General features: G+C 45.6%; 1 protein-coding gene across 2 annotated transcripts in view; it reads right to left on the bottom strand.

Annotated features, from left to right (window-relative positions):
- The window catches only part of phf2 (PHD finger protein 2), a 197,853-nt gene that overhangs the window by 34,312 nt on the left and 135,553 nt on the right, over positions 1 to 27,988 (bottom strand). For both annotated transcript variants that reach the window (XM_072472519.1, XM_072472520.1), the window contains exons 9-14: positions 21,273 to 21,379; positions 21,042 to 21,133; positions 19,576 to 19,665; positions 18,119 to 18,382; positions 10,146 to 10,265; positions 5,304 to 5,422 (exon numbers count right to left, since the gene is read on the bottom strand). In XM_072472519.1, the coding sequence (XP_072328620.1) occupies positions 5,304 to 5,422; positions 10,146 to 10,265; positions 18,119 to 18,382; positions 19,576 to 19,665; positions 21,042 to 21,133; positions 21,273 to 21,379 (792 nt within the window). The remainder of the gene's footprint in view (positions 1 to 5,303; positions 5,423 to 10,145; positions 10,266 to 18,118; positions 18,383 to 19,575; positions 19,666 to 21,041; positions 21,134 to 21,272; positions 21,380 to 27,988) is intronic.

The raw sequence follows: 27,988 nt of genomic DNA, 5'->3' as shown, positions 1-27,988 counted from the left end.
GGCATCCTGTTGCCTTTTGTCTTTGTCCAGGGCCATCTGCATGTTTGCCCGAGCTTTGGCCACCTTTATCGCAGCTTGCGTGTCTGATTGCGTCTCATCCAAGTGATCCCTCAACTCTCTGGAGAGGAATGTCCTCTGTCCATCCCCTGGGGAGGGGGGGGGGGGGGGGGGGGAATTCTAATGCGGCGGGTCGGTCCCTCTCACTCTGTCGAAGTCCACGTTTTGCCGCCTCAAAACCATCCCCTATTGACAAGCCCTCCGTATACAAAGGATCTGCTCAAATGAGAAGGAACGTAACAGATATCTACAGGTGCTGAAAGACGCCCTCGTAAGAACGGCATATGGCACTCGACTCATCGACCGCCAGTTCCAATATGCTACAGCAAAAAAATCGCACCGACGTTCTGGGAAGACAAGCACGGGACACAACCGATAGAGTACACTTCGTCGTCCAGTACTTCCCCGGAGTGGAGAAACTACGACATTTTCTTTGCAGCCTTCAACATGTCATCGATGAAGATGAACACCTTGCCAAGGACATCCCCCATACCCTCGCTACTTGCCTTCAAAGAACAGCGCAAACTCAAACAAACCATTGTTTGAAGCAAACTACCCAGCCTTCAGGAGAACACCGACCGCGACACCACACAACCCTGCCATGGCAACCTCTGCAAGACGTGCCAGATCATCGACATGGGTAGCCCCATTACACGTGAGAACACCACCCACCAGGTACGCGGTACATACTCATGCGACTCTGTCAACGTTGTCTACCTCATACGCTGCAGGAAAGGATGTCCTGAGGCGTGGTATATTATTAAGACCATGCAGGCACTGCGACAATAGATGAATGGACATCGGCGACAATCGCCAGGCAGGAATGTTCCCTTCCAGTCGGGGAACACTTCAGCAGTCAAGGGCATTCAGCCTCTGATATTCGGGCATGCGCTCGCCAAGACGGCCTTCAAGACGAGCGACAAGCAGAAATGCCAAGCAGAAACTGATAGCCAAGTTCCGCAAGCATGAGTATCTTAATCTAATCTGGTCAGTTACTCTCAGGTGCGTCTCCTGCAACATTACCACGGACCTTGGACCGGGACCTTGGATTCATGTCGCATTACATTCACCCCCCACCATCTGGCCTGGGGGGGGGGGCTGGTTTAGCACAGTGGGCTAAACAGCTGGCTTGTAATGCAGAACAATGCCAGCAGCGCGGGGTCAATTCCCGTACCGGCCTCCCCAAACTAGCGACTAGGGGCTTTTCACAGTAACTTCATTGAAACCTATTTGTAACAATAAGCGATTATTATGATTAAATCCTACCAACTGACCCTGCTCGAGACAATTCACACCTCTTTAACCTGTGATTATCCCTCTCTCCAGTTGCACCGCCTGGATCTGTAAAGACTCAATTACCTGCAAAGACTCGCATTCAAAGTATCATCTTGCATCATTGAATTTGTCTATATATGCGTTTGTGGAACCCACCTCTTCATTCACTTGAGGAAGGAGCTGCGCTCTGAAAGCTAGTGATTCAAAACAAATCTGTTGGACTTTAACCTGGTGTTGTAAGACTTCTGACTGCATTAGCATCCAGGCTTACATCTAGCACACATCATGATTACTGATATAGTATAATTTTGATAGTAACACGTTTATTTCACACTGCTTCAGAGAACGTTTGGTTTTTACACCACACTCGTCATTTCTTTGGTACAAATTATTCTGTCAACCCAGTTGATGCTTTCAAACCTTTGGATAAATGAGGTTCAGTGAAATACAGATGAAAATATTTTTGATTAAATACTTTATCCATTTAAATGGGCCAGTCAAGAGGGCAAGTGTGTTCACGCATCTTAGGGGACTGAAGGCAGACATGGTAACGTGCAGGAGACGCACCTTAGAGTAACTGACCAGATTAGATTGAGGAAAGGCTGGGTCAGTTTCACTCGGGACTGGATTCAAAGACTAGCGGGATCGCGATCCTGATCAATAAGCGGATGGTGTTTGGGGCGGGTAGAATAGTTTTGGGTGTGGGAGGTCGGTACATTATGGTCAGTGGGAAACTGGAGGGGGTGCAAGTGGTACGAGTAAATGTGTATACGCAAAATTGGGATGATGTGGAGTTTATAAAGAGGATGCTGGGGAAGATACCGGACCTGGGCTTGCACAGGTTGGTCATGAGAGGGGACTTCAACAGTTATAGGACCTTGCCCTGGACCGGTCAAGCTCAAAAACGGGCAGGATGCCAGCAATGGCAAAGGAACTAAAAGGGTTCATGGAGCAGATGGGGGGTGGACCCATGGAGATTTGGGCGGCCGAGGGTGAAGGAGTTCTCCTTCTACTCACACGTGCATAAAGTGTACTCCCGGATTGATTTCTTCATTTTGAACAGGGCCTTACTGGCAGGGGTGGTGGACACGGGGTACTCGGCGATCACAATCTCAGACCATGCTCCGCACTGGGTTGACCTGCAGGTTAGTAAAGACAGGAACCAGCGCTCGCACTGGAGGTTAGATGTGGGATTTTTGGCTGATGAAGGGCTGTGCAAGCGGCTGAGGAAATGTATTCAGAACTACCTGCAGGTCAACGACACGGGGGAAATTTCAGCAGCGGTGGCCTGGGAAGCACTGAAGACTGTGGTCAGAGGGGAGCTGAGTTATGAGTATGGAGAGATGGCCAGGGGTGAATAAGGCGTTTAGGGATTTCTACAGCAGGCTGTACAGGTCGGAACCCCCTATGGGGCCGGAGGGGCCGAGGCACTTCTTGGGGGGGCTGAATTTCCCAAAGGTGGACGGGGAGTTGGGAGAAGGGCTGGGGGCCCCGATCGGGTTGGAAGAAATAGTGGAGGGTCTGAAGGCCATGCAGGCGGGTAAAGCCCCGGAGCCGGACGGGTACCCAGTGGAGTTTTATAAAATGTTCTCTGGGATATTGGGGCCGGTGTTGATGAGGATGTTCAATGAGGCAAGGGAAGAGGGGTGTTTCCCCCGACGATGTCACAGGCCACGATTTCGCTGATTCTGAAGCGGGACAAGAACCTGCAGCTGTGTGGGTCTTACAGGCCGATATCGCTGTTGAATGTGGACGCCAAACTGCTGGCCAAGTGTTTGTCCTCCAGGATTGAAGATTTTGTTCCGGACGTTATTGGGGAGGACCAGACGGGGTTTGTTAAGGGTAGGCAGTTGGTGGCCAATGTAAGACGGTTGTTAAATGTGATCATGATGCCCCCGGAAGGTAGGGAGGTGGAGGTAGTGATCGCAGTGGAAGCAGAAAAGGCTTTTGATCGGGTAGAATGGGATTATTTGTGGGAGGTACTGGGACGGTTTGGATTCGGGCAGGGCTTTACTGACTGGGTCAGATTGCTGTATCAGGCTCCTGTGGCAAGTGTGCTGACGAATAGGGCTGGTCCGGGGGGGGGGGGGGGGGGGGGGGGGGGGTGTTGGCACAGAATCTCACTCTATGCAGGCGACCTGCCTCTGTATGTATCGGAAGGACTCATTGGAGGAGGTGGAAGAAATCATGAGGATTCTAGGGGAATTTGGCCGGTTTTCGGGGTATAAGCTAAATATGGGGGAAAGTGAGAGGTTTGCAGTCCAGGCGAGGGGACAGGAGAGGCGACTGGCGGAGCTGCCCTTTAGATTAATAGGGGGAAGCTTTAGGTACCTAGGCATTCAAATGGCGCGGGAATGGGACCAGCTGCATAAATTAAATTTGGCCCGGCTCGTAGACCAAACAAAGGACGATTTTCGGAGATGGGACGCGCTCCCAATGCCATTAGCTGGGAGGGTGCAGACGGTGAAGATGATGGTCCTCCCGAGATTCCTGTTTGTGTTTCAATGTCTCCCCATTTATTCCGCGGTCCTTTTTTAAAACGGGTCAACAAAGTGATCTCTGGCTTTGTTTGGGCGGGCAAGATCCCGCGGGTAAGGAAGGTAATGCTTGAGCGGAGTCGGGTAGAGGGCCGGCTGGTGCTGCCAAATTTTAGTAACTATTACTGGGCGGCGAATATAGCCATGATCAGGGAGTGGGTGGTGGGGGAGGGGTCGGCATGAGTGTATGGAGGTGGCTTCATGCAAGGGCACCAGTTTGGCGGCTCTGCCATTCCCACCGGCACGGTATGCCACCAGCCCCGTGGTGGTGGCGGCCCTGAGAGTCTGGGATCGATGGAGGAGACATGTGGAAGCAGAGGGAGCATCGGTCTGGTCCCCAATCTGTAATAATCACCAGTTTGCCACGGGAAGTATGGATGGGGGGATATGGCGGAGAACGGGGATTGAGAGGATGGGAGATATGTTTATAGAGGGGAGCTTTCCGAGTATGAGGGCGCTGGAGGAGAAGTTTGAGTTGGCGAGGGGAAACAAATTCAGGTATCTGCAGGTGCGGGACTGCCTTCGTAAACAGGTGTCAACCTTCCCGCTCCTACCGCGAAGGGGGATTCAGGGCGGGGTAGTTTCCAGAGGGTGGGTAGGAGAAGGGAGCGTCTCGGACATTTACAAGGAACTTATGGGGTCGGAGGAGACGCTGATTGAGGAGCTGAACTGCAAGTGGGACGAGGAGATGGGAGGAGAGATAGAGGATGGTTTATGGGCGGACGCGTTGAGTAGAGTCAACGCGTCCGTAACATGTGCCAGGCTCAGCCTGATACAATTTAAGGTCTTTCACCGGGCTCACATGACAGTGGCCCGGATGAGCAGATTCTTTGGGGTGGAAGACAGGTGTGCAAAATGTGCGGGAGGACCAGCGAACCATGTCCACATGTTCTGGGCATGTCCGAAGTTTAGGGGATTTTGGCTGGGGTTTACAGATGTCACGTCCACGGTGTTAAAAACAAGGGTGGCGATCGATGAGTCCAGAGGTGGCAATTTTCAGGGTGTCGGAAGACCCGGGAATCCAGGAGAAGGCAGACGTTCTGGCCTTTGCTTCCCTGGTAGCCCGGAGACGGATATTATTAGCTTGGAGGGACTCAAAGCCCCCGAAGTTGGAGACCTGGCTATCGGACATGACTAGCTTTCTCTGTTGAGCGAAAATCAAGTTCGCCCTGAGTGGGTCAATGTTAGGGTTCACCCGGAGATGGCAAACATTTGTCGACCTCTTCGAGGAAAATTAATCGTCAGCAGAAGGTGGAGGGGGGGGGGGGGAATTTAGCTTAGAGTAGGGGGTTAATAAAGGTGGGACCTGTAAGGGAGGAAGATGGCTTTTGCACTTTGTTTATAGTTTCATGTACATTGTTTATTGTGCTGTTATAATACCAAAAAATACCTCAATAAAATGTTTATTAAAAAAAAAATACTTTATCCACAAACCTCAACAGTTTTTTATTAGTGAAGACCAACTTGAGCTTGCTGTTGTCTTTGTTTCCTGTCAAAAATGTTTTGTCTGATTTTCCATCTACCATTTTGAGCAAAGAATCTGGTTTACTGTTCTGGGAAGTAAAAAAAATGTAGGCATGAGCTTTTTATCTCTGAAGAAGTGTTGTTTAACCTGTTCTTAAACACAGTATCATCTGTGTCAATTCTATTTATCATTCCTGTTGCACTTGCATTATTACAAAAGAACTCACTGACTAAGGATCTGTAAATAAACCTCATCCAATTTTCCGCATCAACCTTGGCACACTGGTAGCAAGCACTCTTGCCTGAGTCAGAAGATTGTGAATTCCATTCCCACTCCAAAGTTTGGTACATAATCTGGGCTAACATTTTTGTCCACTACTAGGAGAATGTTGCATTGTCAGAGATGCTTTCTTACATGTGGGACATTAAACCAAGGTCACGTCTGCAAGTTGCTATGGTACTATTCAAAGAAAAGTAGGGGTTCGCTCGGTGTTAGCGAGAAGTTATCCCTCAACCACTGCCATTAAAACATATTGGGGTGCATTCTCCGTTGCCCACTGCTGGTAGCAGGTTTTCCGATCCGGCGGAGTATGGAACGTCGGCCAGAAAGCGGGATTGGCGCCAGGCGCTAATCCCATTCCGATGCTCTTGTCCCCCATCAGTGGTGGCAGAGAGCTACACAGCCTGCGCTTTGCACCTATTTGCGTCCGATTAACGTGCTGGCACTCAAATTTTCCAGCTCCCATGCTGCTCAAGCCCGCTCCGCCAGGATTCACACAGGCGTGAATTGGTTCAAATATTTTCATGCGCGGCTCTGATGCGGTGGACCCTGCATTGGGTCAAGGGGGTCGATGCATGACGGAGGAGCCCCCAAAGTCCATCGGAAGCCCCCCCCACATCGCAAATCCGTTCCCCCGCTACTCTCCATCATCCCCTCCAACAGAGACCCCCATCAGTCACCCCTGCCTGAAAGCTGAAGAGCAGTGAAATATCACTGCATTTTCACTTTCCCTTCCCCAACATCTGCTGCCTCAGACAAATGCTTTTAAAGCAACAGCTTCCTCCAAAACCAAGTCCATTTCAAAGGGCTTCAAATCGCTTGACAGTCTTTGAAATGCAACTCGCCCATTCAATTTCACACAGCAATACACTAAATTAACTAGTGATTCATAGTTTTATTACTCCGAGACAGCTGCTTGTTGGATTGTTGATCGATCTTTCCCTTTATGCTTAAATGCATCTCCATAACCCTGCTTTGATACTAACCTCAATGTAACCACCTTTGCTATGATTAACCAAATCAAAAGCAGCTAAGTGCTTTGAATTCCTCTTTTTCACAGCAGAAAATACGTAGCTGCTTTTAATGCGGTGAGGAACTGTCAATAATAGCAAAAACATTAGAGACGACAAATTTATTTTCTTTGCATCCAAGGAATATTTATTCTTCGGCCACCAATTATGAATTTAAGAGGTAGAAACTTCCAACTACCCCCATTCTTTGTACCTAATCCTGGAAAGATACCCATTGGAAGTGAGCAGTAGACTTTGTGCCCAATTCCTTGCTGATTGGAGGATTGACGTCGGGCAGGAAGCAAACTCGTAAAACAAAGATAGGTTCTCTTTTCTCCCTGAGGATTGTGGACAACTTTAGAAGTCCTCTGGCTGTTCTTGGCTAGCACTCAAAAGGTCCCAGTGCCAATAACCAATCTCAAACTTGTAATATGAGCTGGCTTTCATAGGAACACAAATTGCAGGACCAAAACAGGCCACGGTCCATCTGGTCGTCACATGATATAATAATGGAATTGTTGACTATCACAGCAATAAATCTCTATTAATTAGTTTACAGCAGGTCAACCAGTTCTTTGACCTTCCTCCTTCACTTCCTGGTACAGAGCTCTGCCAGTGGGTTGGCCTGTGCCAGGGATGGACAATTTAAGACCGAAAGACCTGACTCCAAAGGGTTTGGACGTATCCTTAAAATGCAGATAATAGTCTTACAATAGGGATTAAGTACAATTTAGCAACTAGAACACCACAGCAATCCCGATAACTGCTATATGGTAGGTCCTTCAGTACAAGCAGAATCTGGCTAGAGTATTAAACGATGAAACTTCAGTATAACAATCTCCGCCAAAGAAACATAGCCAATAACTGATTGGGAAACCTATCAAGAATTATTTTTTAAACAAGCATTTACGTAGGTTTTAAAATCATTACACAACATACATAATTTGCATTAGCTACTGGAACTAAAATTTTCAGCAGGAATACAAATCTAAAAACTTAGCAATGACCCGACCTTTCTGATTTCCCCCTATATGATATTCTAAAATTTAGATTTAGGTCAGTCCTTATATGTACTTGAAATGGTGTGGCAGGCCATCTTCCTGAACCACTACAGCATGTGATGAAGGTGTTCCCATAACAGTGTTCGGTTCAGAGTTTAAGGAATTGGTTGCAGTGACAAAAAGGAATGACAATAAATGCCCAAGTCAAGATCAAGTGTGATTTGGAGAGAACTTGGAAGTGATGTTCCCATACATCTGCTGTGGTGGCCATTGGAGGGGTGCCAATCAAGCTGATAGCTTTGACCTGGCTGTTGTTGAGAATCTTGAATGCTGTTGGAATTGTACCATTCCATACAAGTAGAGAGAATTCCAGCACACTACTTCTTGACCTATGCTATGTAGATGGCAGTAAAGCTTTGGGGCATCATAAGGTTGACAGATTCCCCAGCCTATTCTAACCACCATAGTTTTTTGTGGCTGGTCTAGTCCAGTTGAAAGTCAACGGTGACTACCAGAATGTTGATGATGAAAAAGCCTGATCTCTTACCTCCATTTCTGATACATGAAGACCGAAGGTATTTATGGAATTGTATTTTTACTCATTCTTTCACAGGATGTGTGTGTAGCTGACTAACTGATTTGTTATCCATCCCTAATTGCCTGAGTCACCTTCTTGGAACTGCTGCGGTCCATGTGGTGTAGGTACACCCACAGTGCTGTTAGATAGGAAGTTCCAGGATTTTGATCCAGAGACACAGTGGCGGACTTGCACTTTGCGGAGTCCCGTGCTCACCTTCATTCCTGAGCAACCCCCACCCCAAATGAGGTCATACCTTTCCCCGCAATGACATCACGCCCATCTCCAATGGCACCACGTCCCCCACCAATTATGTCACGCCCCTCCCGACCCTGCCCACCCTGGCCCCACAGAAAACGCAAAGGCACAAGCCACAAAAATATACAAATTGATCACTGCTGAACTGCTTTATTGCATTTTAACTTAAAATCACACCTTCCAGTTTTGTTCCCTTCCAGTTATGCCCCACCTCGAAGCTCACCTAGATGTCCTCGCCTTGCAGCTTGCTGCCTGGCTCTGGCCTCCGCAGCCTTCCTCAGCCCTGGCCTGGGGGTCAAGGCACCCCTGCTCCCCGTGACAACCTCGTCTCACGGTTGGGTCAGGTTGCTTGGCTCTGGCTTTGCATGTCCAGCCCTCCTCAGCCTTGGTCATGCTCCCCTCAACAACCTCGCCTCAGTGCTGGCTCAGACTGTCTTGCCTGCCCAGCCCTCCTCAGCCCTAGCCTGGGGGTTGAGCCACCGCGCTGCTCCCATTGACGACAGGCACCTTGCACCTCCCCTCGCTCAACCTCACCTCACTTCTGGCTGCTTGGCTATGGCCTCGCCTGCCCAGCCTTTCTCAATCATGGCCTGGATGTCAAGTCACCCTTGCTCCCCTCGATGACCTTACTCGCTGCTGGCTCAGTGTGTCTGGTTATGGCTTCGCCTGCCCAGCCCTCCTCAGCCATGGCCTGAGGGTCAAGTCATCCTGCTGCTCCCCTCGAAGACTGGCACCTTATCTCGCTTGATGACCTCGCCTCGTTGTTGGCTGCCTGGCTATGGCCTACTCTCCTCAGCCCTGGGTTGAGATTGAGAAACCTACTGCTTTTTTCACAAAAACACAGGAGATCTTCACCTTGACTGCTGCCTCTCTCCCTCCTAGTCACTTCAACGACTTCAGATCTGTGATTTCCCACCCTAAAGAGACTCAATCAATCAGAGTCTGATGTCGGTCTTCATTGTCTGCTGATAGCCCAATAGCTAAATGGGCCTCTGATTGGTGCCCATGAACTCCCCACAGACACCGGCCAGCATGGGGCCTCCCACTGGTCAGGGCCCTGTGCCTGGGCACACTGTTTCATTGTACGTCCACCTCTGCAGAGACAAGGAAGAAACTGCAATGTCGCTCCAAGTCAGGATGGTGAGTGGCTGGGAGGGGAACTTGCATCAAGGCAAGTGGAGAGTATTTCATCACACTCCTGGCTTGTGCAATCATCAGCGAATGTCTTCATTTTCATCCTAATGAAGGGGAAGTCTTTGATGAAACAGTTGAAGGTGGTTGGCCCAAGGAACTCCTGTAGTAATGTCTTGGGACTGAGAACGTTGTTTGGCTTCCAACAACTACAACCATCTTCATTTGTGCTTGGCATTACTCCAACCAGCGAAGAGTTTTCCCGATTCATCCTGACTTCAGTTTTGCTAAGGATTCTTGATGCTACATTCAGTCAAATGCTACCTTGCTATGAAAGGCACCTTACTTCTTAAGTTCAGCTCTTTTGTCCATGTTTGCATAAAGGCTGTCATAAAGTCAGGGGCCAAGTGGCCCCGGTCGAATCCAAACTGACCGTCAGTGAGCAGAGTATTTCTGATTAAGCGCCGCTTGATGGCACTGTCAATGACACCCTCCATCATGGATTGTCACACATTGCATGCATAACACAGTTACATTTTCACAGGATCATCCTACCTTGTATTTCCACTTCACTTCAGCTTTGCTTTTGTTCTGCTCCTGTATTCCAAATTTTGCTACATCGTTTTGACTGGTTACACTTTCTCTGCCAGCCACACTTAACATATTCTTCGAAGCCTATAAAAAATAACATTTTTACACAGCTTAAAATGCTGGAAAATAAGAAAGAACTGGAGTATTAATACAACAGGACAACATAACAAACAGGAACATTTTGCACATAATGGTGGTTCTGTACAAGTCCAAATGTCCAATGGTGCCATGGCATTTGTCCATGTTTTTGTAAGAATTGCTCCATTAATTTTGGGACTGTTTCCAAAGGGACACCAATAAATATTTTAGTCAGACAATAAAAATATCACTGGTTGAAAGGTGAATAAAATAATAGAAGTACAACCACTGACTTCACTATAGTGAGGAAAATAGAATTGTTTTGAGAATAATGTTTTTCCTCGGTCTCCACAGTTCCTGGTTGCGTGTTTTTGGCACAGAGGGTCAGTTTTTTAAAGTTCCATATGCACCATTCGTACAGACACGAGCAAAGCAGCTGATTGCTGAAGGTGCCCCATAACCCCTGCCTGTAAGTTAGATTATGAGGAAAATTCAACAAAGCAACATTTTGATGTCCCTCATACAAATAGTGCAAATGGGGACTGGAAATGGTTGTAAGAAAATAGAGGATACACATGAATATAGAAGGAAGAAAGATTTGCATTTATATAGTCCCTTTCACATCTACCAGAAGACCAAAAATGCTTCACAGCAATGAAGTACTTTTGAAGTCACCGTTGTAACGTAGAGAACTCAGCAGACAATTTGCACAAAGCAAGTTCCCACAATCAGCAACTTCATAATGACCAGATATTCTGTTTTCTGATGTTAATTGGGAGAGGTGTAGTGGTAGCATCACTACCTCTGGGTCAGAAGCACTGGGTTCTAGTCCCACTTCATAACATACCAAACTGGTTGATTATCAACCTGTAAATCCTTCCAATATACCTGATGGCAGCAGCAAGAACAGGAGGGTTTCCTGGTCAGCCATGCTGCAAAAGGCATCAGCAAACCAGTATTTGACAAGCATAATCACGGACCGGACCAAATCAATGGAAATCCATGGTCACCAAAACCTCTAAGGGCATGGTACCTAAAAAAGGAGGATGTTGATTGAGGGATAATATTTGCCAGGACATCAGATTTGACTCTCCTTTTCTTCGGCATGGGATCTCTTAAATCCACCTGAGGGGACAGACAGGGCTGTCAGACAGACAACGTCTCATCCAAAAGACAGTGCAGGGTCTTTGTGACTCGTTTCTCAAAGGTGATCGGGCGGACCTCCACAAAAATGTATGTTCATAACAAAAGACGTATATAATGTAACACCAATGGTAACAGTTAAGTTATTACTTCCCTTGCTCAGTCTTAAAACATGATAAAATAATGCTGCAGATACTCAATACCATAAAACATTGAAACTAAAGGGTATGCAATCTGTTTGCAGTCCCCTATTTCATACTCAACTTGTGTCATTTCTAAATATACATCTTGAAATTATTATGATTTGTTTACAGTTTAAAGTGGTGCTTGTCTGCACATTTTTTTAAAGATCAAAAGGCAAACATTTCAACTCCATGGAGGTCTAGCACCATTCTGCTGTACCAAACCAGGAGCTTCTGCCACGATGTGTGCAGCAAATCCTCTAATGAGGGGCGGACACACCAACATCCCCAGCATATGTCGGAAGGATGTGAAGGTGTACTATCCTGACCCCTGAAAAAGTTAGCATGCAGATACAGCAAATGATTACAAAGGCAAATGGAATGTTGACATTTATTGAAAGACTGGAATGTAAAAGTAGGACGATTTCCTGCAGTTGGTGAAACTACTTCTGGAGTTCTGGAGTCTCCTTCTTTAAGAAAGGATACAAATGGTTTAGAGGCAGTTCAGAGAAAGTTAACTCGACTGATGTCTGGAATGGGGGGGGAAGGGGGGGGGGTCTCATCTTATTGAAGCATACAAGATCCTGAGGGGACTCAACAAGGGGAATGCTGAAAGGATATTTCCCCTTATGGGATTTATCTGAACTAGGGGATAATTTAAAAACCAGGGATCTCCCCATTAAGACAGAGATGAGGAGCAGAGAGTCATGAATCCCTGGAACTCTCTTCTCCAGAGAGCGGTGGAGGGAGAATCATTGATTATTTTAAAGGCAGAGTTAGCTAGATTCTTCAGTAACAAAGGAGTCTAAGGGTGGCGGGAGGCGGATGTGGAGTTGAGGCCACAGTCAGATCAGTGATCTAATTGAATGACGACGTATACTCAAGAGGTTGAATAGCCTACTCCTGCTCCTAATTCATATGTTTGTACATTACACAGCCCAAGCATCTCATATATCTCCAGGATATTCTACTTGAGCCACTTTGATTCAGGCAACAAATCAGAATGCCACTCTTCTCGAACAACAATCATTAAACTGCAAGATGGTCCTTGCCCTAACTATCCTCAAAAGGCCAGGCACTGAAATTTCAAGTATGGTAACTTCTGCTAATGTAGCATCTGAATGGACCCAGGAATAATTTTGGATGTGTTATGGTGGGTTCCTTGATTTGCCAGTCAGTTCTGTGTAACTGGATGGTGGAAGAGTAGGTGACCTGTCCACATAAAGGGAGCAGCAGGTATAAGGGCAGCAATATCAAAGCCGCTGGGTGTGCAGAACGACAACGTAATGGAGCAAAGGCTGCAGAGAGGGTAAGCTTTGCATGGCGCCTTTAGTCAACTAGGAGCTGGATTCTTTCATGATCCTCAACAGTGACAGGGAGCTGTTGGTTGAGCCAGCCAAAGCAGAGCCAGCATCTGTGCTTTCCTGTATGCTGCCCCATTTAGGTACTCACCCGAGACCTCTGTGGCAGAATTCATCTGCCCCCTCACCCTCCAGTGAGCTAGCAAATGAACCATGCCTTACATCTGGCCTGGCTGAAGCCCACTTTTGCCCAGTGACTCACCATGTGCTGATCCCAACTCTACACTAGCCTCCTGGGTACGATGCATTGCCCATATCTGAGCTGGTGACTGTGGGTATCAAATCAAGTGATGGGGCTTCTTCATTACTGCTGTGCTGTGTTGTTCTGTTCCTCTTCTTCTTTCGGCTGCTGTGGATGAACAGGCAACAGTTCTTTGATGTCTGAAAATAGGAAATCAGAAGGGGAAGGTTGGTGTGAGGAAATGGGGATGGGGTAGGATGCAAGAGTTTCATGGTAACACCATCAGCAGCTTGCTCATCTTAGCTGGATTAATGTATGCTGGGAGTTCAGAAGGAGCATAAGGCAGGAAGGTACCATCATCCTCAGTGTTCCCACCAACACCTTCTTTGTGCGCCACATTATCATGCAGGAGAAAGGGTAGAATGTCAATGATTGTGTAACATTGTATTTGAGTGATAAGCATGTCATTGCGAAATAGCTGGAGGTTATACGGACACAGTGAGGTGGGTGCGAGGCAAGCAGCAGTAGTAGATGTGTGAAGGCGAAGTGAGGTATCTGCTGGTTAGGTGTATCCAGAATTCCAGGAAGTGCATTGAGCAGTGTGAGGTTGGCGATGTGATGGATGAGAGGAGATATCATGTGAAGATGCATTCACTTTCACTGACCTTGACCAACATGAGGGGTCATCAGATTGTTTTTGGTACTGCTGTCAGGTCCTCAGGGCCAGATGCCAACAATTTACCTCCTTGGTCCCTGCTCCCAATTCCTTGTGAGAGTGGTCATTGAAGGCCTTCACTCCCCTGTGGAACCATAGCATCGCTCCACCTTCCGACCTCCACTACACTGCTTCCAACATCATAACAATCACCTTGGAACCCTCTCTTTCCATGTGTTCCATTTTCCATCTTTTGAATTGCAGCAATATTATTCACTGCAGTTTCTCTTTCAGAGAGACGGACTACCTATGCTGACTGTAGAGGAATTCAGCAGCGAAGAACCTACTTAACCGGATGCTACAATCATTAAAAGGAGGTGAGAGTATCAAGTTTGCACACTGCCTATCTCCAACAGAACTGGAACGGGCAGGTTGTGAATCACGACCCAGGGATCAAAAAACAGGACATATAGAAGCTTTAGCCCACAAAGTCTATTTGTTGGACTATTTTGAGATGTCTTTGTTTATTGTCTTCATCAGAATGTTAGGTCCTGACTGCCTAAGCTTCCTCCAATTTGGAACCTAGGAGATCCTGAGCTATGCTCCGCTTTAAATTTGTTTATAACTCTTGTATTTACTATTTCATAATGGGTTCCAATGTTGAAAAGAAGGTGAAAAGAACTATTTTCACTTCTTGGCTTAATTTACAATAAAATGGAAATATCACTCTGGCTATAAGGGTTCTACTTGAAATATGTTGGGACAATTTCAGCACACATCTTCGACAACAAATATAGCAAGCCATCGTTAATTTGGTCCCAAGGTGTAATCACGCTTCAAGGCTGAATGGATGGCTGTTGTGTAAAATAGAAAATTTCCCAACATTGTAATTGTGATCACTTTTCGGAGATGGGGGAAGAGACACAAAACAGTTGAGGGAGCAATTGTGACATTTCAAAGAAGACCTACAAGCAAGAATTTCCCACCATGTACAGTTGTGTAAAATACTAGTACTAGTTCTCATCGCCAGTGTGACTTGTAACTCCAGGAAAGTGTAAGGTGTGGGGTTTTCTGGATACAGCAATAAGATGAGTGATCAGATGAAAATGTATTCAGCATTTGAACCGACACTATCCCAGACCTGGATGTGTGATGCTCAACGCAGCTGCTGGAAATGGGAAATCAAAACAATTCAGGCAAATGTATGACCTTTCGCTGAGAACACTGTAACAATTGCAAATTGGAGTGATCGGCTCCGGTAAACAGATGCAACAATGACATGGGGAGGGAAAGGGAGTGATTCAGAATGCAGGGAGAGGAGCGAAACACCATGGCAAAGGAAGGCATGTGTGTTTAAAGAAAACAGATTGCAATGGTGGATAGATACTGACCAAACAAAGGAGATGCAACTGGATAACAATACAGAGAAAAATCAGAGACGACTAATTGTTGTTTCGGGCAGAAACATCAGTGCAAATCGTGATCTTCCCACATTTAGTCATTTTTTTGGAACCGGGGTGATTTGCATGGAAAATGTGATGTGTGGGACCCGAGATACCACCAAGCCCAGATCGTCAGAGATTGGGTAGGGTCACCCCTCAGGCCCCGACCCTCGGCATTGCACCCAGATATCCTCTGCCAGGCACTGGCCAGCCATGGCACAGGGCAGCACGGTAGCACAGTTGCTTCACAGCTTCAGGGTCCCAGGTTCCGATTCCCGGCTTGGGACACTGTGCGGAGTCTGCACATTCTCCCCTTGTCTGCGTGGATTTCCTCCAGGTGCTCCAGTTCCTCCCACAGTCCAAAGATGTGCAGGTTAGGTGGATTGGCCATGATAAATTGCTCTTAGTGTCCAAGGGTTACTGGGATAGGGTAGAGGCGTGGATTTAAGTAGGGTGCTCTTTCCAAGAGCCGGCGCAGACTCGATGGGCCAAAATGGCCTCCTTCTGCACTGTAAATTCTATGATTCTATGTCCCTGACCACCATGTCCAAGACCTCCCCCACCACAACCCCCCCCCCCCCCCCAAACACACACACACACACACTGTGATCATCATGTCTATCCAGAGAATGCAACAGTGGCTGCGAGAATGTCCTCATTGAAGAACCCTTGAACTTTAATGTCTGAGTGGTGCTAACTGCTTCTAGGGTGGAAAAGTAGCTCCAGTGCAGGCATGCTTTTCAGGCATCAGTGGTTGAAAAAGATCCAGTCTAAAAATATTGCTTTCAAACAGAGCACCTGCTTCTTCTAGGAAGTACCTCAGAGTTATGGACAGTGAAATGTTATACAAACAGTCAAAGCTAATCCCTCCTATGAGATAGCCTTCAGCTATCAAATCAATAGGCTCAGAAAAGGCAATGGGGTGTGAAAGTCAATGTAAGGAACCAAGTACAAAGGGATAGAAGAAGACATACTGCAACATTGAACCACAGAACCTATTGAAACTTCAAGGGGAATGAAATGGTATATAAACAACCAATTACAAAGGGAACCAAGTACAAAGGCTAAATGAAGGTATACTACAACTTCGAAACCACAGAGCCTATTGAAATCGCAGAGCCTTTTGAAACTTCAAGGGGAGTGAAATGCTTCTCCAAGAAACAAGCTTTAGAATAGCTCTGAGCTGTGAGAGGATTTTAGGACAGAGAAGTTGCAGCTTTGCTTTGCCCTGTTATGGGTTGTTAAGACATGAAAGAAAACAGGCTTCAAGGCATCACAGACTGAAACCGATCCCCATAAGGGAGAGTACCCTGGACCACCCCCTCCAGCCCAGCCCGAGTCTCCCCCCAACCTCCATTTACCTTGAAGGAGAACCCCCCCGACACACACACACACATCATCTGCCCAACAGCTGCTGTGTCCTTATGCTTCCTGGAGGTAAGTGGAGAGGGGTACTCAGCTCTTTAAACCCCCTTGGAATCCATGGGGCCTGGTCCCCACTTTTAAGGACCAGTAGTGACTTGTGCCAGGTGACTTCCTGTTGGGGGGAGCCAGAGAAAGCGGAGGGACCACTGCCTTCGACTTTAATCGCATTAATAAGATGAAAGTGAATGCAAATTAGCTGTTATCAATTTCTCGCCCTTTCTGGGCGAGATCCCTGATCAGACCAGGTGGAATGGGCCAGGAGAATCAAAAATAGTTTTGCGCCCGGCACAAATCCTATTTTGGGGCACTCCTGCAATTCTCCCGGCATAGCAGGATTTGCGGCGAGCACAATGCAGCCGCAGAATCGCTCCCTCAAAATCTATGGGCAGCATTTCATGTGGAGTGGAAGAAGAATGCCAGCATTAACTGAGTAATGGGGAAGGCACAGGTAGCAGAGTAAGATCCAATTTCTCTCCGCAAACTGGAGCAGGAATTTTTGGATGACAGAATTTGTCATTCCACAACCCAAAGAGTCGGCAGTGAATGCATCCACACCAATGCCTTCTGTCCCGCAGCCATTTGACAACCTGAGGTACATTAATTAGCTGAAGACAGAACTTCCACCTCCTCACGAGAGGAAGCCCCACCTGAAATGCCATCGCATTGGTCAGTAACTCTATAGCATCGGCAGTGCTTCTGGAAGTGGCGGCCAGTGGTGGGACTGTAAGCTGCAACACCAGGCAAAGTACCGGTCCCCCAGCATCAGGTAGATCCAGGGATTCGCAATAGTGACAGGAGTGGAAAGGGGATTTGAGTTGCGATGCCAGGCTTGGAAGGAGCACCCGGAGTCAAAGTGCCCTATCTGGAAAGGGGAACCAAAGATGTGGCTGGCTCCACCACCCACCTTTCGCAACCGAGGCCTAAGCAGGGTGATTTGGTGGGTTTTCCACCACCTCCCCATCCCTACATTCCTCCCACCAGCTGCAAAATTGTGGCCAGGTCGGTAACAACCCTTAAGTGGCCAATAATTGGTAAAATCTGTAAAATTCAGCCTCTGCAAAACTATAATGCCTCATGATCAAAATAGATGAAAAAAGCTTCAACCATCTTCATGGCCAACTGCTAATTTACTGGGTGTCATGATAAAAGAGCGTAAAACGTTAAGTATTGCTAGACAACTGAAATATAAACAGAAAGTGCTGGAAATACTCAGCAGGTCAGACAGCATTTGTGGAAAACGAGACAATCTCTCCGCACATGTTGTCTGATCTGCTGAGTGTTACCAACATTATTTGTTAATAATACAGAACATCTGCTTAACTTTAAGCTCTGTTGCACAAATGAAAGATATATATATATATTTCTATCATTACATATGCTATGGGAATTTGCATTATATCGATTTACAAAGCATTATCACATTGAGTGATAGATAGAAAGATGGATTAACTAGTGAAGAAAAAAACTTACCTTTGCCCCTTTCTTTGGCACTTCAGTTTTAATCAAAGCCTCCTTCGTATGTGCCTCAAGAATGTCAAGGTTTGGAACTAATGGTGTGCTTTCTTTTTCTTTCTTGCCTTTTTTCTTTCCTGCTTCTTTGGCCCGTGAAACTTTCTTTTTTTCTGACTTTTCAGTAGATACTGTTCCTGTGTGTGCTGGAAGTTTGGCAGGTACGGTAGGGCTTTTGGCTGTACTAGTATCACTCACCTCACTTTCATTTGTTTTAAGTGCATTCTGTGAGGAGATCAAGGTTGGAAAACATAACACATTCAGTAATTCACTGAATTTAATTTGGACATCCAAACTGATAAGCAATTACTCTGCTCCAAAACCTATCCAAATGTGCTATTACTGAAGATCTAACAGCAAACAAAGGTGCAAAATACAAATTCCAATCACAAATAAGCTGGCTCCTTAAAATGTCATGATTTTCACATGTAATGTTCAGTTCTGCTTTTCTAATTCCATTTTAATATTCTAGCAAATATAACAAATAAAAAAAGAGGAAAATTTGCTTTCATGTAAAGCTTAATCTGAGGACATGAACTTCAAATACTTTCAATTAAAAATAGTTATTAGTGCTAACTGCTAAATTTATTTCTGTAGCATCTATTGAATTTTCAGTCCAACGATAATGATTATTATAAAAAAATTACTCACACCTTAATCAAATTGTTTATGTATAATAAATACATACAACCAGAGAGAGAGAGTTTCACATAAAGCTGCAGTACCTTATAGAAAGCATCAGTGTTTTCACATTATTTGTTGGAATGGCATTTATCTTAATACCATGCAAAAATATAGAGTCTGAAAATACAGCAACATTACAGAACACACTAAGAATATTTACTGAGACTCCACCTACTTTTCATTTGCCAATGAAATATCTCATCCCTGTACAGTGTCATGTATGGGTCTAGCAGTGCAAGGACGTCTAGATGTTCCAGTGATGCTGCAGAAAACATCCTCAGGAACTGATGAGTCTGAATCTTCCAGATAATAATGTATAAAAAGAATGACATCACTGATGATCTACAATGAGGGATGCTTAATCAAATTTTCTTTTTTCTCCTATTTTTTTAAATATGCACATTTTTTTAACAATTTTGTGCCAGTTACAAACTTCACCTAACAAAAATTAAACTGTTTACATTTAAAATATTAGACGTTCCTATGAAATACTGCAGCTTTAAACCCTATAACGTTATATTATGGGCATAACTGAAAATTAGTTTGACTTTGCTGGTTAAAAAAAAACATGATGTCATGAAATGCCATTCATTTTCATTAAAAGATTTCCCAACACATTTACTTTATTAGTAAAAAAAATGTTTAAACTATATTTACTGAGCCGAAAAAAAATCTTAGGATAAAAAGTAACTAAGAAATAAAATGTTGCAATCAGATTATAGAAAGAAACATACCTCTGCTAGTCGTATCTCTTTGGCAAATTCTTTAATAAGTTGTGCTGTTTTGATAGTTTCTGGAATCTCATCTTCATGATCAGCTATAACCTGAAATGAAAATATGATGGAATAGGTCAACAATATATCAACATTAACTGCAGCTAATGGCGAGGACTTTGACAATAAAACCTGGTGACCACAAAGTGACACCAGTCATTAATTATGATCATAACCAACAAAATGCCTGAATCCAAATGACCAGGAATGTGCACGGTTATTTCCTCCTTCTGTGGTTTGTGTCAGAAGATAGCCTTCAAAGTGACCTTTGTTAGCAGCTTGAAAAGAAGGGAATGAAATGAATGAAAATTGCTTATTGTCACAAGTAGGCTTCAAATGAAATTACTGTGAAAAGCCCCTAGTCGCCACATTCCGGCGCCTGTTCGGGGAGGCTGATACAGGAATTGATCCGTGCTGCTGGCCTGCCTTGGTCTGCTTTCAAAGCCAGCGATTTAGCCCTGTGCTAAACCAGCCCCTATTGGATATATACATAAAAATAAAATTTTGCAAGGCTATATATATATATATATATATATATAGGGCAAGAGCAAGGCACTGGGATAAACTGAATTGCTCTTTTAATTCCATGGGGTAGAAATTTGACCAGAACAGCTTTTAAGGCCAGAATTTATTTTCTTTCGATAGCCCAAATTTATCTTGTGAGCTTTATCTAAAGATTCTGTGTGATCTGTCATGCTCTTGTCACACTTCATTAGAATCATAGAATCCCTACAGTGCAGAATAGGTCATTTGGCCCATTGAGCCTGCACCGACCCTCTGAAAGAGCACTCCGCCCAAGCCCAGTCCCCCACCTTATCCCAATAGCCCCTTAACCTAACTTACACATCTTTTTGGACACCAAGGGAAAATTTAGCATAGCCAATCCCCTAACCTGCACATTTTTGGACTGTGGGAGGAAACCAGAGCAGTCGGAGGAAACCCACAGACATAGGGAGAATGTGCAAATTCCACACAGATAGTGACCCACGGCCAGAATTGTACCCGGGTCCCTGGCACTGTGAGGCAGCAGTGTTAACCGACTGAATCTTGGGCTAGCAACAACTTCAGTGAAGTCCCAGTTGGAAGGACAGCACGATCAGAGCGGATGGTCATTGACAGCAGTTGTCAATGTGCAGGAGCTCTTCCTTACTCCATATTAAAAGTTGTCACAAAATGTTTGCTTATCTTTTCTGTTACAACCACTTATTAGGGCTCATCATGCTACAACACCCCAATTTCCAAGTAGTTCTAAAAACATATCTGGTGTCCCTTAGTATAGGCAAAAGGGCTTAACTTCTGTTTTACACAACTCTCCGAACACCTGAAAATCATCCACGGCTATATTGGTAGAGATCACAAACCTGCAAATGTAGTCATTTTTTCCTGCATTTGCCTACATGATTGCAAGAGAGTGGAACATTCTTTACCTGTTTCTTGGTCCATGACCTGAAAGCACCATTTAGAGCTTTTGCTCCTAATACCAGGTAATTCGGAGGCTGCTTTCCAGATTTGTGCAAACCTAGTGGAGATCAAGAAAGGAATAATATAATCAGTATCAGTTAAAATCAATTATAAATAAAGCATCAGTTGAAAGCTTTTGAAGAATTAACTGATACAGAACAGGGTTGGGAAAAGTTCGTTCATTTGATCCACATTACCTTTCAATGTCTCAAGCAGGTATTTGCCGACATACCAACATATGACTTCAAAGTTCGAAAATTTGATAGGACTGCCAATTTTCAATCGTTTTTCCACTTCATAGGCCCTGTAAAAAACAAAATTGTAGTTGATACAGGAGCAACCAGTCTAATCAAGATAAGTAAGAATTATACAATGGCCCAAATTTAGCATTGACAATAGTTGTGGGGCTGTAGGTGCTCAATTAGACAGCAAATTCTTGAGTTCTACACATAGACAGTTATCTGCAGAAATGTGTGTGTTACTGTCAGGTTTGCTCTGCTCTTCGAAATGTTACACTACACTGGTACCTCGCCACTGCAACCTCACCAACAGACTTGCACCTGAAATCCATGCAAGAGCAGTAAGTTACTGTACTTATCCACAAGTTATCCAATAAACACACCAGAAAAGGTTAGGTCTGGTGCATTAAGGTACAGATGAATATTTAACACTGTGATAAATCGTAATTACCGCATAACAACTTCTCTGGCAGTGGAAATACAATTTGTAAGTGTTGATTCAGAAGTTAATTATTGTTGGAGATTTTTAAAAACTTTTTATTTCTGTCCCTTTTATCTCTCTTGCTATCGCTACTTTCTTTCCCTCTACTTTGCTTCCTGTGTATGTATCACAATGAATTAAATATTCTAATTTATATTATCTATTTTAGACCCGGTGGGCTGAATTTTTAAATAGCAAAGGAGGTGTGAACAGAGGCCCTAAGGATATGCAATGTCCGCCAGTAGTTGATGTGCAGGTTTACCAGCATGGTTTTGGTTCCAGAGCATTTTTGGAAGCTTGGTTTGGGGCAGGTAGGAATTAAGCCCTCAATGAGCCCATTAAAGAAAATATTCAAATGTCACCTGCAATCGAGCCAATGCTTAGGTTAAATCCCAGCCAATGAATGGATTCGGTCTTCCGGTGACAGACCAGTAATCCATCTATTACTTTTCACCCCCTATGGCTGCAATTGTAAGATGGCCACAGCCAGTATATGTAGACAACCTATCAACATATTCTCTTGATGGCAGAATCAGGACCCACAAATGAAAATCCAGCCCTGCATGTCTCATGATTTTGATTTGATTTATTGTCACATGTAACCGAAGTACAGTGAAAAGTATTGTTCTGCAGCCGAGGGAACGTACACAGTAGGCAAAAAGAATAATCAACAGAGAACATTGACCAATGGTACATCGACAAACAGTGATTGGTTACAGTGCGGAACAAGGGGCCAAACAAAGCAAATACATGAGCAAGAGCAGCATAGGGCATCGTGAATAGTGTTCTTACAGGGAACAGATCAGTCCGAGGGGGAGTCGTTGAGGAGTCTTGTAGCTGTGGGGAAGAAGCTGTTACCATGTTTGGATGTGCGGGTCTTCAGACTTCTGTACCTTGTGCCTAATGGGAGGGTCTGGAAGAAGACAATGCATGGGTGGGAGGGGTCTCTGATAATGCGGTCTGCCTTCCTATGGCAGCAGGAGGTGTATACAGAATCAATGGGAGGATGGCAAGCTTGTGTGTTGTGTTGAGTTCACCACGCTCTGCAGTTTCTTGTGATCTTGGACCAAGCAGCTGCCATACCAGGCTGTGATGCAGCTGGATTGGATGCTCTCTATGGCACATCTGTGGAAGTTTGTGAGAGTCGATGCAGACATGCCAAATTTCTTTAGCTTCCGTAGGAAGTAGAGACGTTGTTGGGTTTTCTTGGCTGTTGCATCAACGTGAGTGGACCAGGACAGACTGTTGTTGATAGTGACCCCTAGGAACTTAAAGCTATCGACCATTTCCACTTCGGAGCCACTGATGCAGACGGGCGTGTGTCGTGCTACGCTTCCTGAAGTCAATGATCAGTTGCTTGGTCTTTCTGACATTTAGAGAGAAGTTGTTTTCGGCACACCACGCAACTTAGTGATTTATCTCCCTCCTGTAGTCTGATTCGTCGTTGTTTGAAATACTGCCCACCACAGTCGTATCAAAGAACAAAAAGAACAAAGAAATGTACAGCACAGGAACAGGCCCTTCGGCCCTCCAAGCCCGTGCCGACCATGCTGCCCGACTAAACTACAATCTTCTACACTTCCTGGGTCCGCATCCTTCTATTCCCATCCTATTCATATATTTGTCAAGATGCCCCTTAAATGTCCCTATCGTCCCAGCTTCCACTACCTCCTCCGGTAGCGAGTTCCAGGCACCCACTACCCTCTGCGTAAAAAACTTGCCTCGTACATCTACTCTAAACCTTGCCCCTCTCACCTTAAACCTGTGCCCCCTAGTAATTGACCCCTCTACCCTGGGGAAAAGCCTCTGACTATCCACTCTGTCTATGCCCCTCATAATTTTGTATACCTCTATCAGGTCTCCCCTCAACCTCCTTCGTTCCAGTGAGAACAAACCGAGTTTATTCAACCGCTCCTCATAGCTAATGCCCTCCATACCAGGCAACATTCTGGTAAATCTCTTCTGCACCCTCTCTAAAGCCTCCACATCCTTCTGGTAGTGTGTCGACCAGAATTGAACACTATACTCCAAGTGTGGCCTAACTAAGGTTCTATACAGCTGCAACATGACTTGCCAATTCTTATACTCAATGCCCCGGCCAATGAAGGCAAGCATGCCGTATGCCTTCTTGACTACCTTCTCCACCTGTGTTGCCCCTTTCAATGACCTGTGGACCTGTACTCCTAGAACTCTTTGACTTTCAATACTCTTGAGGGTTCTACCATTCACTGTATATTCCCTACCTGCATTAGACCTTCCAAAATGCATTACCTCACATTTGTCCGGATTAAACTCCATCTGCCATCTCTCCGCCCAAGTCTCCAGACAATCTAAATCCTGCTGTATCCTCCGACAGTCCTCATCGCTATCCGCAATTCCACCAACCTTTGTGTCGTCTGCAAACTTACTAATCAGACCGGTTACATTTTCCTCCAAATCATTTATATATACTACAAAGAGCAAAGGTCCCAGCACTGATCCCTGTGGAACACCACTGGTCACAGCCCTCCAATTAGAAAAGCATCCCTCCATTGCTACTCTCTGCCTTCTATGGCCTAGACAGTTCTGTATCCACCTTGCCAGCTCACCCCTGATCCCGTGTGACTTCACCTTTTGTAATAGTCTACCATGAGGGACCTTGTCAAAGGCCTTACAAGGTCCCTATGCTCTCTATGGCACATCTGTGGAAGGCCTTTCAGTAAAGGCCTTACTGAAGTCCATATAGACAACATCTACTGCCCTACCTGCAAACTTATAGATTGACTTGGAGTTAAAACTTGCCACACAGTCTTGTGTGTGTAGGGAGTACAGTAGAGGATTGAGCATTCTTGCGGGGCCCCGGTGTTTAGGACTATTGTGGAGGAGGTGCTGTTGCCTATCCTGACAGATTGTGGTCTGTTGGTGAGGAAATCAAGGATCCAGCTGCACAGGGAGGGGTCAAGTCCAAGATTGCAGAGTTTGGTTATTAGTCTTGTTGGGATATTGGTGTTGAAGACGAAGCTGTAGTCGATGAACAGCAGTCTTACATAGGTGTCCTTGTTGTCGAGGTGTTCGAGTGTTGATTGTAGAGCCAGGGAGATAGCATCTGCTGTGGACTGGTTGCGGTGATAGGCAAACTGCAGTGGATCGAGACCGTCTGAGAGGACTGCAGTGGATCGAGACCGTCTGAGAGGCTGGCAGTGATACATCTCATGACTAGCCACTCAAAGCATTTCATGATAACAGACGTCAGGGCCACCGGTCAGTGAGGATTTATCAATTTAATTGGTTGAAAAGAAGCTTTGTTCTTTATCCTGCTCAATTATCTCGGAGAACTGTAAGGTGCAGGTCAAAAACCCGGAAAAGGTCTGTGGGCAGCTGTAAGCACAATTGACTGCAAGCACCTTCCTTTTCTGCTGATTGCAAATTCCAAGCCAATCTGTAATTCTGAAAACTGTTGTGTTTAAATAAATAACAGTGTTGGTTGTGGTTCAGTTGGTCACACTTTTACAGTGCTGAGGTGTGGATGAGATTCCATTTGTCTGTGAAGGCGGGTGTAAACGATACCATGGGCACAATTTTACCATCCCCTGCTGGTGGGCTTGCAAGGCTCTGGGTGGGGAGCGGGTATAATTCTGCATGTATTCTTCCAACTGCCTACCCATCCATCCCAACCGGACAGTGATTTTATGGGAGCAGGGTAGGTGAGGCCCAGTCCGGCCTGCCCAAGGCTGCTCCCTACCTGGCCACAACTAGCTTACTTCTGCCTCATGTGGGAAGCGAGGGGCCATTCCTCAGGGGTCCCTCCTCCCCCTGACCCCTCAAGGTTTTCCCCAACTTCCTGGGCGTCCATTCCCCCTGGCCTCCCCACAACCTTATCCACTCTGTCCCTGGGGCTCCTCTTCTGGCCAAGAACCCTAGACTGACCTACATCCTGGGCTCATAGAACATAGAAAAATACAGCACAGAACAGGCCCTTCGGCCCACGATGTTGTGCCGAACCTTTGTCCTAGATTAATCATAGATTATCATTGAATTTACAGTGCAGAAGGAGGCCATTCGGCCCTTTGAGTCTGAACCGGCTCTTGGAAAGAGCACCCTACCCAAACTCAACACTTCCACCCAACACCAAGGGCAATTTGGACATTAAGGGCAATTTATCATTGGCCAATTCACCTAACCCGCACATCTTTGGACTGTGGGAGGAAACCGGAGCACCCGGAGGAAACCCACGCAGACACGGGGAGGACGTGCAGACTCCACACAGACAGCGACCCAAGCCGGAATCGAATCTGGGACCCTGGAGCTGCGAAGCAATTGTGCTATCCACAATGCTACCATGATAAATGCTCCTGGCATTTTTCTCTGTGGGACTTGGGACTAGAAAGTTACTGGCAACTGAGGCAGGACTTTGTCCCTAGATAGAGGCAGAAGGCCCCTCTACAACAACTTAATGTGCTTTAGAATAATTTGTTGTGGGGTAACCATCAGAAGCAGGAGTGCAGTCCCCCCAATCTTTTTGAATTCTGCCCTATGTCACCATGTTCGAAGAAGAGCAGCATCCTGGCCAATATTTAAAATGAAAGTCACCATAGTCCCCAAGGACCATAGGCTGCTCTCCCCTTTTGAGACAGAGAGCTGATTTAAATTGAGGGTCAATGCACCTCAGGCAAGGGGCAAGGTTGAGAAGATGGGGCCTTCATGAATAACCTCAGCCAGTACGAGAATTGAACCCATGCTGTTGGCAATGCGCCGCATCACGAACCAGCCAACTGACCAATATTATACCTTAATCAACAGCAAAAAGAAGTTTATCTAGTTGTTATCACATTATGGGACCTTGGTGTGTACAAACTGACTGCCGCATTTCCGACATAATAATAACAATCTTTATTGTCACAAGTAGGCTTACATTAACATGGCAATGAAGTTACTGTGAAAACCCCTAGTCGCCACATTCCAGCACCTATTCGGGTACACAGAGGGAGAATTCAGAATGTCATTACAACAATGACTACAGTTCAGAAAGTGCTACATTAGCTATAAAGCGCTTAGACACTTCTGGTGGTTTTGATGTTTACAAATGTGAAATACTTTTTTTTGAAGTACAATGACCTTTGTTATGAAAACCAGACTTAAAGTTGAAATCCAAGATCGGGAATCCCAAGTCCCCGCAGACCTCAGTTTCTATGCACGCACATACGGAAGGGGGTAGACATGCACACGCGCAATTCAGCATTCTAAGTTCTTTGGGCCGAGGACAGGCCGAGTGCACCTGCGCAGAAGCAAAAGACTGGTGGGCCATGTGACCGGGAGCTAAGCACCAAGACAATCGTCCCAGGCAGGGGACAGGAGAGAGGACAGGGTGAGGTCCCAGTTAAGAGGGGGAAAAAGGAGCAGTGAAAGAAGCTCCAAGCCAGAACAGGGCTGCAGATAGCAGACTGTAAATGGTGAGGGCTCAGGAGAACCCTTAGTATTCTAAGAGGCCAGCAGAAGGTTAGTGACTCCATGCTGCAGGCTGTTGGGGCAAAAATACCCCTTTGCGAGCAATAGCTTTCTGCTCGGTGTGGCTGATGAGTGAAGTTGATGAGTTGGTGCTTCAACACATACTCGGAAATACAGGGGAACCGAATCTCGGGGAACAAGATTGAAACCCTGTGAAGGTGGGCTGTCACTGAGGCCATCTGAGTTGGAGTCACTCTTGGGGAGAATTCCCAGCTCAGATCCTCAAAGGTGAAGACTGGAATCACTCATGAGAGTGACAGGGTTTAAGTGAGTTTGGTTGACTCTCAGTGTTTATTGATTGCCGTGTAGGTTGTTGAGAAATCCATGGACTCTGTTTTGGTCTTATCTGCCATTTATTGTGCAGTGTAGTATGTTCGACCACAGTTTGCATGTTAATTCATATCTACTTCATATTGTCCCTGAATATTGGAATAGGAGATAGATATTGTAAATTGTTCGATCTTTCTGACCTTTTAAAGTTTATTTTGTCCAAAACTCGTGAAATCTTGTGGCTTTATTCTCTGACCAAGTGTCTTGAATTTCAACCTTTGTCTACTTTAAATAAAATGTCGTTGGTCCATAACCAGATCTTACCAAAAACTTGGGGCTCTGGTCTGGAGGTCTGGATCATAACACCTTAAATTCAAATGGTGCTGTGATAGATCTGTCCCACAATGGGCTCCCTCATGTTGAAGAATCTGTCATATTT

This window comes from Scyliorhinus torazame, chromosome 13 (assembly GCF_047496885.1).
Source record: "Scyliorhinus torazame isolate Kashiwa2021f chromosome 13, sScyTor2.1, whole genome shotgun sequence".
Lineage (NCBI taxonomy): Eukaryota > Metazoa > Chordata > Chondrichthyes > Carcharhiniformes > Scyliorhinidae > Scyliorhinus > Scyliorhinus torazame.
This window is presented reverse-complemented; position numbering and strand designations above follow the sequence as displayed.